At 47.4% G+C, this 9,615-nt stretch overlaps 1 protein-coding gene across 1 annotated transcript; it reads right to left on the reverse strand.

Moving 5' to 3' along the window:
• Positions 1–1,987: 1,987 nt before the first annotated feature.
• On the reverse strand, positions 1,988–6,059 carry LOC119291851 (anthocyanin regulatory C1 protein-like). The gene is made up of 3 exons (XM_037570661.1): positions 5,885–6,059; positions 2,834–4,759; positions 1,988–2,728 (listed from the first exon to the last, which is right to left on the reverse strand). The coding sequence occupies exons 2-3, from the start codon at positions 2,964–2,966 to the stop codon at positions 2,124–2,126; spliced, it is 738 nt and encodes a 245-aa protein (XP_037426558.1). The 5' UTR covers positions 2,967–4,759; positions 5,885–6,059; the 3' UTR covers positions 1,988–2,123.
• Between the last annotated feature and the right edge of the window lie 3,556 nt (positions 6,060–9,615).

The raw sequence follows: 9,615 nt of genomic DNA on the forward strand, positions 1-9,615 counted from the left end.
ACGTGGAGGCACATTGGTCCCGGTTCGTGTTTGAACCGGGACTAATGGGTGGAGGTATTAGTAACGGCCCATTAGTCCCGGTTCATGAACCGGGACTAAAGGCTCTTACGAACCGGGACTATTAGGTGTTTTTCTACTAGTGATATACAGGCCTACCTACCTAGCTGCCATATGTATATGTCGACTGGCCAGTGGCCACATGCGAAAATGGCACATGTGTTTTGGTTTGCTTTTCACTTTGTGCATGCATGCATGCACTGGCATGACCGCGTATGGGCACTAACTTGTGTATACGTGCTCCAGTATGGGTCACACGCACACAGGCTCGCTCACGGCTAGCCAGTGGCCATCTACTTCAAATTTCTTATCACTATGCTGTGCATGTTGAAGAAAACGGCCATCATTTGGTATTGTAACATCCAAATGAAATTAAATGCTAACCAGTAGTATTCATTCACAACCCGTTTGGTATGGTAACACCCAAAAGAAATTAAATGTATCATCCAAAAGAAATTAAATGCTATAGTTGTCATGTCCTCGAGGCTGTACCTTTTGACGCATTTGTCAAATCATTGTTTTCTTTGTTACTCTAGGTACAAATTACCCCCGCAAAGAAACAGACAGGGACTCATTAAATGTTTGGACGGAACGGTCTTCAAATGCTACTCTCTTCACCCACAAAGAAAAAATGCTACTCCCTTAGTTCCAAAATGTGTCTCGTGCTTTTAGCTTAAATTTAAATTAAAACCACATCACTTATTTTGGAACTGAAGGTGTACAAAATAACCCTAGAAGAAATTTTTTAGGACTTTACCAAACATCGATCTATCAAACCAATGTACTCCCTCCGATTCATATTAATTGTCCCAGTCTTAGTACAATTTTAGTAATAAACTAAAGTTGCCACAATTAATTTGGATCGAAGAGAGTATCTATGTGTTCGTTTCACATATATGTTTTGTTGCGGTTGCCGTTCCCGATCCAACAAAGCTGGGTCTAGGGCTTTCGCTGGGAAAGCAATTACATTAATACAGAGAGAGTAAAGCTACATCTACAAGCAGACTCTTGCGAACTGATGTGGCGGGGTTAGATTAGAAACAAAAAGGAAGAGGGCACATCCAGTGAAATTCACGGGGTATTTATTAGTTGAGGTTGAAGAGGCCCGTAGCTTTTTCGACGACGCCTCAACAAAAGGAAAACAACTCCCAGTGGCTATGTCGCCAGTGGGGTCAACGATAGTCATGGCATTACTATCATCATGAACACAACACACTGCCATCAAACCACCGCGGGTAGGCCATTTTCTTGTGAATGCTTTTCACGAGGAGCCACCTCTTGGATTGTTGGTAGAGTGGGAGATGTTTGTTGTGGTGTCTTCTTTGTAATCGTAAAACAAAGCATTGTTTCCCTTGCCATTTGACCAGTGGCCGTGCCAGAAGTTCACGTATGTGATGTCAATTTAAACTTGCGATGTCAAATACATGTGTATTTACAAATTTTCTTCCATCTTCTGCATAATTTTTACTTGCACTTAAGAGTTTCACCAAAATGTTGTGTGGTCAAGTGACCACACTGCTTGAACGTGGGTTCGCAACTGCATTTGACACGAGTCAACTGTGCAGAAAACATACACCTATATAGTGAGGAAATCATAGCGTTGCAACAAAGTACGTCTCCAACGACACCAACGACGTCCATCCAATTCTTAGGCATTTATTGTCATCTAGATCCATCCACTTCTCGATGCAGAGGTCGGCAGATATCTTTATCAAAAAAAAGGAGGTTGGCAGATATCCTCCTTTTCGAAGAAGAAAAATTAGAGCCACGTTGAAGTATAATTAGATTCTTATTTAGAAATACAATACAAAATGTGGATGCTCGTGTAGGCACACATACACTTATTCGGTTGAACACACCCACTCAGACACCATCCATCTAAACAGCTCGAGAGAGTGTGAGTATGATCAGAAGTCACAGGTAGCTACTCTCATTAGTCAAGTGCTCTCAGCCCGAAGGCAACGTACGTACAAGGAGCTGTATCGTACATTTGCACATACAATACAAATCCCTGTTCGTACGTAGTGATAAACGTGCATGTGCTGTGCTGAAAAAGATTGTGAGCGTTAATACGCCATCTGCAGGGACTTGACCCAGTCCCAGTCCTCGTCGGACTCGAGAAACGACGCTAAGGCTCTTACGTCGTCCATCCAGTCGCCACCGCCCGACGATGCCACCAAGCTGCTGCCGCTGCACTCATCTGCGTCTCCTCCCACGGCCCGCGTCTCCATGACCGGCGGGGGCGGCGCATCCCGGCTGAGGAAGAGACCGCCTGTGCACCTCACGGGCTTGGGCACCCACACCGAGGCCGACGACAGCAGCCCCGCAGCCTTGGCACTTGTACCATCCCCGCAGTTAGAGGAAAGCCATGCTGTCGACGCCCCGGTGGAGGAGCCGGAGCTGGCGGAGGGGCAGGGTGTGGCGACCGTCCTGGTGGTGTCCAGTCGCGCCGGGAGCGCCTTCCGGCCAAGGGTGCTGTTCCAGTAGTTCTTGATTTCGTTGTCTGTTCGGCCGGGCAGCCTGCCCGCGATGAGGGACCACCTGTTGCCGAGGAGGCGGTGGAGCCTGACGATGAGCTCCTCGTCGTCGTCGGAGATGTTGCCCCGCTTGATGCTCGGCCGGAGGTAGTTGAGCCACCGCAGCCGGCAGCTCTTGCCGCACCGCCGCAGACCTGCAAATCAATTTGGTGCGCGTCACTCACTCACGTTTAGGAGGTAGCTCCGGATTGTCTAGAACAACATAACTTTACTAGGGATTGCGATCGATTGGTACGTACCGGCTTTGAGGGGGACTTCCTTCCATCTGCCTTCGCCATGGGCCTTGATGTAGGAGGCCAAGGTTTGGTCCTCCTTGCTCGTCCATGCCCCTCTCTTCACCCCTTCCTTCGCGCTGCACGTCCTCATCCCCATTCTCTCTCTCTCTCTCTCTCTCTTTCTATCTTCCTCTTTCTTCTGAGGCAACCTCTCTCTATGTCATCTCATCTGTGGGCGGCAGGATTGTTGCCGTATTTATATACATCAGCGCGTCTACGTGGCCCCGTTCAGCATTGTACAGCAGCGCGGCTACGTGGACCTGTTTAGCATTGTACAATAGCGCGTCTACGTGGACCTGCTTAGCACCCTCAGCCATGGTTATCGTGATCGACACTTCTCTCTAGAGGTGGATGGACCAAAAGGCAAGGAAAGCTCCATGTGTGCAATGAATCGGGATGCGCAGCGCGGCCGTTTCTTCGCCGGCAGGTTTGATTGATGTCATATTTCTGTGACAAGTCCTAAGAATCGTTGCATTTGTATGTCTAGGTGGGGGGAAACACGAACATTTACTATTAGAAGAGGGACATGCTGCCAGTCGACTCCCCGGAAGTTGCGGGTGCTCAGAGCCTCAGAGGCATGCCAAGGTTCCTTCCCACCAGATGCTGAGAGAAGGTTGAGCTTTTACTAATGAGAAAAGTCTATTTTTGGTCCCTCGACAAATTGATAAGCGTGGATTTCGTCCGTCAACTCTATAACTAGAGGTGAACTAACCTGTGGTTGAGATGGTTAGGTGGACAGTGATATTCCCAAGCCACCAGGGTTCAAATCCCGGTGCTCGCTTTATTTTTGGATTTATTTCAGGATTTTTGGCGATGCGTTTTCAATGGAAGGAGCCGTTCATGTCGACGACGAGGCGCCTACGATGGCCTCGTAAATCTCAAGATGATAGGCGCTTGTGTCTGTACTGATGCTAAAAAAAAACTCTAAAACTAGAGAAGTTTGACACACGGCCCGCTCCTGCGAGCGTATCGGTGGCCTTGATCCCTGGTGCTGCGGTGGGGAAGTTGCCAACGACCCTCCACTAGCTGCATCTGGCTGGCTGGGGCACCTTTCGGCTAAGGAGCTCGTCTTAGAGTAGGAGAGTACCACGGCCGCAGCACGGCCACTGCAAGAGATCGCCGATCCGGTCTGTGGGACCTCCAAGAGGCTCAGTCCGGGGAGATCCAACCCTCGGCACCACCGCTGATCGACCATTTGCGTGTTCCATCCATGGACAGACATGAGAAAGTCACCAATCCCCAGGCAATAATCTTCCTGATCTGTCGCTTGGTGAACATGACTAGGCGTGCAGTGTTAGGTATCCATCGGCTTCATGTAGAGTGCTTAGTTTGCGGCAAGAGAAAAGATTAATATATTCTCAAAAAGAGAAAATGAAAATAAAACACAAGGTTTTAACATTGTAGACCAGTGACCACACATGCAAAAATGGCACGTGTGTTTTGGCTTGCTTTCGAATTTGTACGTGCACTGGCATGGCATGGATGGTTTCGACCGTGTATGGGCACACACGTGTATGGGCACTTGTGTGTGCGTGCTCCGGCATGGGTCACACCCACAGACAAAGGCTCACGGCTAACCAGTGGTCATCGGCCTTCAAATTTCTTATCACTGTGCTTTCATGTTGAAGAAAACGGCCACCATTTGTCCTTTTTGTGCAAGTCATGTTCAGTGACAACCCATCTGGTAAGGTAACATCCAAAAGAAATTAAATGCTACGGTTGTCATGTCCTTTTGATACATTTGTTAGAGAATTAATTTTCTACTCCATCTAAGAGATTAATTTGGACGGTAGGTAGTGATCGAGTAGGAGGTGTCTGCTTCCCTATGTGTGTACCTTCATTGTAATCGCTTCGTCGTTTGACACGGGTCAACTCTGTAGGAGAGGACACCTGCAAAGAGCAGGTATTACAGTGAGGAAATCTATGTACCATACTACTCCCTCCGTTTATAAATATTTGTTTTTTTTAGAGATTTCAAATAGACTACCACATATGATGTATATAGACATATTTTAAAGTATAGATTCACTCATTTTGCTCCGTATGTAGACACTTGTTGAAATATCTAGAAACACAAATATTTAGAAACAAAGGAAGTAGATCGAGTTGCAACAAAGTAATGACACCGACATCCATCCGTTTTCATATGCATCATTATCCTGCACATGTAACGAATAACGACGCTAATAAGCTTACCCATTCTTCTTGAAAACTACACAAATAATCGAATTCTTTTGTGGTTTTGCTAAATCTCAGGTGTCTGAATTTTTTTTTCTTGGCATCAATCAATTTCTGCTATGCATGAGGCTGAAGGTGGGAATGGCGTGAGGAGTGGCAGCGGTAAAAGTTGGCCACGCCGAGGCTGCCACTCTCCCAAGTGAAGGTGAGGAAGAAACTTAACTGAGGGGTCGGGGGAGGGGTGCGGGGCTCACCAGGTTCCTGCTATTCGGGGGAGGGGGTGTTAGAGGGATGGCCGGGACGGTGGAGGAGGTTGGGGGGAGGGCGGGGTAGGTTGGAGGCGCGAGGAAGAAGTGATAGAGAGGTTGACGATGAATGGTGTGATCTGTTTTGGGCCGTGGGCCGTTCGATCAAGATCCGATGGTTCCTGAAAAATGTGACTGATATCGAAACGTTCTTAGGTAACTAAGAGCATCTACATCCGAACTTGGCAAATCCGGTCCCTCATACGCCCCAGGCCATCCGTGGGCACGGATCGAGCGCTCTGTATATCCGCGCCTTCACACCCGTGTATCTCATATTTCGTCCCCCATATTCATACTAAACTATGCAACATTGATAAAAACTACCTAGATCATGAGCAGACATAAAAATGCATCGGTTCATCAAAAGATCACAGACGGATTAGTACGTACGTCACTCACTCACGTTCAACTACCTAGACCTGCAAATCAATTTGGCGAGCGTCACTCACTCACGTTCAACTAGCACTCCATTTTCTAGAAGACTAGAACAGAATAGAGCGTTAATTCGTGGGTTGCGAGGATTAGTACGTACCAGCTTTGAGGGGGACTTCCTTCCATCTGCCTTCGCCATGGGCCTTGATGTACGAGGCCAAGGTTTCGTCCTCCTTGCTCGTCCATGCCCCTCTCTTCATCCCTTCCTTCGCACTGCACGCCCTCCTCCCCATTCTCTCGCTCTCTCTTTCTATCTTCCTCTTTCTCTTTCTCTGAAGTAACCTTCTCTCTATCTCATCTCCAGTGCGTTGTGTTAGAGCGAGAGAGAGAGAGAGAGAGGGCTCTTGCCGTATTTATTCATCAGTGCGTCTACGTGGCCCTCTTCAGCATTGTGTACAGCAGCGCATCTACGTGGACCCGTTTAGCATTATACATCAGCGCGTCTACGTGGACGTGCTTAGCACCCTCAACCCATGGTCATCGTGAGCGACACTTCTCTTGGGGTTAGATGGTACCAAAAGGCTAGGAAGGCTCCATGTGTGCAATGAACTGGGATGTACGTACAGCGCGGCCGTCTCTTCGCCGTCAATATATCGCCGACGGTGTGATGCATGCCATAGAAAATGTCTATGACAAGTCCCATGGATCGTTGCCTTTTGAGTCCAAGTGGGGGGAACACAAACATTACCTCCCGTCATTTCAATGTTACTAGCGCGGCTGTTTCCTCAAAAAAAAAAAAAGACGTCGATAACTGCCACACGTTCGGTGTATCGGATGGTTGTACCGCACGCCTCGTGCAGCCTGGAGAAGAACCCGCCCGCACGACCGCGCCCGGGCGCGCGCAGCCACAGGCCGCACGTTCGATGTGTGGCAAAACCGCCGACACGTCCGGGCCAGACGCCCGTGCTGCCCGCACGACCCAGCCGTCCCGGCCTCCTTTCGATCCCCAGTCCAAACTGCCGCCATCGTCTTCCACCCCTCGATCCCATACCTCCATCGCCGTCCTTCTCTGGTTGCCACGGCAACCAGAGCAGATCCATAGGGCCTTCCCACCGCTAACCACACCCCCTCCCCCACTCCAACCCCGCCCTCCAGAGACTACCAGCTAAAAGCAGGTGAGTCTCCGATCTCCTACTGTTTCTCATCCTTCTTCTGGCCAGAATTTAGAAATTGCAAATTTACCAACGAAGATGACAACTGGATCTCCTCGAACAACATACACCAGGTCTATCGGGGCAAAACACTACACATTTTTGTGTGTGTTCGCGTTTGCCAAGCAGCATACACCAGATCTGCCATGTACTACGCTAGAGTTAAGCTTAGGCTCTCGGTTCGTTTGGTGCAAGTAGTTGGTAATGAAGGATGCATAGGGATCCCTTAAAAAGGGGAGAGAAAGGAGAAATTTGGCATATGAGGGGTAGGAAAAATAGTTGCCACTTTTGTCTAACACCAGTTGCCACCTATCGTTGCCGTTAGCTGCCACCATGTTAACCTGTTGCTTGCCATCCTATTGTAGTGGTTGTTGCCATCGATTCGAAAGGATAGCTGGCACCCAGATTTCAGAAAAGCGAGTGGATGTGCATGTCCTATTTTCATGATGTGTTGGTTGCCTACGCAAGAAAATGTGATAAGATTGCCGTGTTATCTTCTACATGCAAACAGCAAAAAATGCATTTTTTGCAGATTGTTGATGCGTTCTTGTTCATGCAGTGATTGAGAACACATTGACAAAAACAAAATCGGAAAAGAATGAATCACGAAGATGGAACTGATCCTTGGGTTTCTCAAAGGCCAGAAACGCCCCCTTGGGATGCAGCAGAGTACAGTCAACTCATTTCTGCAGGGTCGTTGCTGCAACTACTAGAGCAGTACGCAGGCATTGGTATGATGCATGATAACAAGAAAAGAACATTTTGCCATGTTTGCGACGATGAAAATGACATTCTACTTATGTCCTACAATCTCATTTTTCGCAGGTTCTTATGACCAAAACACATTTAGGGGGGCACCATGGCAAGTTCAATCACAGGGCGCTAACACTGGCAAATGTACTGGCAACCAACTTCAACTAGCTAATGTGGCAAATCAAGGTAACGCATACGAAAAAGAAACATACTGGTTGTGGACATGAAAATTAAATTTGTAAAGGATGGCAAAAGACTCACGAGTTATATCGGGAAAATGTAGGACCTTCATGTAGCACGTGGCATCAGGCGGCAACCATGTACCTGCCATCGACGTCATACACAGGTGAGTTCATAAAAAGTGAAGTTGCAGACGGTGAATTAGCAGAAGGAACATAGATGACAACTGCAGTTGCCATCCCTGGACAACTATAGTTGCCATGCCAAGACAAACTGCAGTTGCCATGTATGATCAAATGTGATTGTAATGTATAAACAAACCGTGGATGGCAAGTGTGAACAAAACCTGTGTGGCATGGTTGGACAACTACACGTGCCATGTTGAAGAAACTACATATGCCATGCAGTGACCAACTACTACCATGATTACAGGTTGTTACGGTGGGACTACATCGGCAAACATCTCATGGCAAGCTTCGCAGTTGCAGGACAACGCAATTGCAGATAGAGCACATCAAATTGTAATGACAGACCACACAAGATGGGCACATGCGACACAACAAGGTAAGAAAATTTGAACCACAAAAACATCACTGCATTTGTTTTTGTGGGAATAGCATGTGAGGAAAAGAAGATTTGTAACGGTGGTGATGGAAAAAACAAACAGAAAACGCTAACAAGTCATCTGTGCAATGAGTCATGTATTGTCTTCGGGATTTGCCAGCTGCTAAAAGAGTGTGTGCAACACTAATGATTGATCGCATTTGCCTAGTGAGCTCAAGCCTAGAATACAAAGTTTTGATGCTGGAATATACTGGTTTCCATGTATTGGCAGCAGTAATTGCCATGTATGTAGGACTACAGCTGCCATGGATATAGAATCCAAGTTTTGGTACTGAAAGAAGCTGGTTGCCATGCATTGGCAACAGTAGTTGCCATGTTTGTTGGACTGTAGCTGCCATGACTGGAGAACTACATTTGCCATGCATGTCCACATGCAGACTCACGGCTTGCTGTGTGAATGATGTCATGCCAAATCACATGTAGTTGATGTACTCCCAACGATAAACATGTCATTCAAGAAAAATCTTACGCTCGTACCTGTTTTTTTATTACAGGACCTTCAACTACAATCAACAGCGGCGCGGGGACATCTACTGCCGGGAGCTCTGAGCGCACGGAAGACGCGTTCCAACAGCCAGATAACAATCATGCCACAAACAATGCCGAGTGTGACGCTCGGATAATCATGCTACAGTAATCTCACGTTAATGGTGCCACGTCACCTCTGTCACTGTAGTTAATCTTGGGTTAATTCGAAACCGCTTCAAATTTCAAACTCAAATTACTGTCAACAATAAAAGTTTTCAAAAGTGGAAACAAAATTGTTCGGTGGGTGCCGGATATTACAGGGGTAATTATAATAAAGTAAACACAATTTCATAAAATGCCTAAATACTTTTAAATGAATTAAAACAGAAAAGAAATAATGAAAGAAAATACAAAGGTTAAAAGAAAACAGAAAACAAAACTAAAAAAAAGAAGACAAGAGACAAAAGAAAAGAACCCCTCTTCCTGGGCCGAATGGCCCAGCTAGCTACAGGCTGGCCCAGCCGGACCGGCCCACCCCACCTCACCTACTAACCCCCAGGGGACATCGAACCCTACTCCACTCCCCTCCCCTCGATTCCCCACGCCTCTCCCCCCTCTCCCCCGATGGGATCTGGATCCGGGCAGTTGTCCCGGC

Source organism: Triticum dicoccoides, chromosome 4B (genome assembly GCF_002162155.2).
Source record: "Triticum dicoccoides isolate Atlit2015 ecotype Zavitan chromosome 4B, WEW_v2.0, whole genome shotgun sequence".
In the NCBI taxonomy this organism is placed as follows: domain Eukaryota; kingdom Viridiplantae; phylum Streptophyta; class Magnoliopsida; order Poales; family Poaceae; genus Triticum; species Triticum dicoccoides.

Coding starts and splice junctions, on each gene's coding strand:
- LOC119291851 (XM_037570661.1), bottom strand. CDS start 2,966: ATGGGGATGAGGACGTGCAGCGCGAAGGAAGGGGTGAAGAGAGGGGCA. Junction 2,729..2,833: donor GGAAGTCCCCCTCAAAGCCG/GTACGTACCAAT, acceptor ATTGATTTGCAG/GTCTGCGGCGGTGCGGCAAG.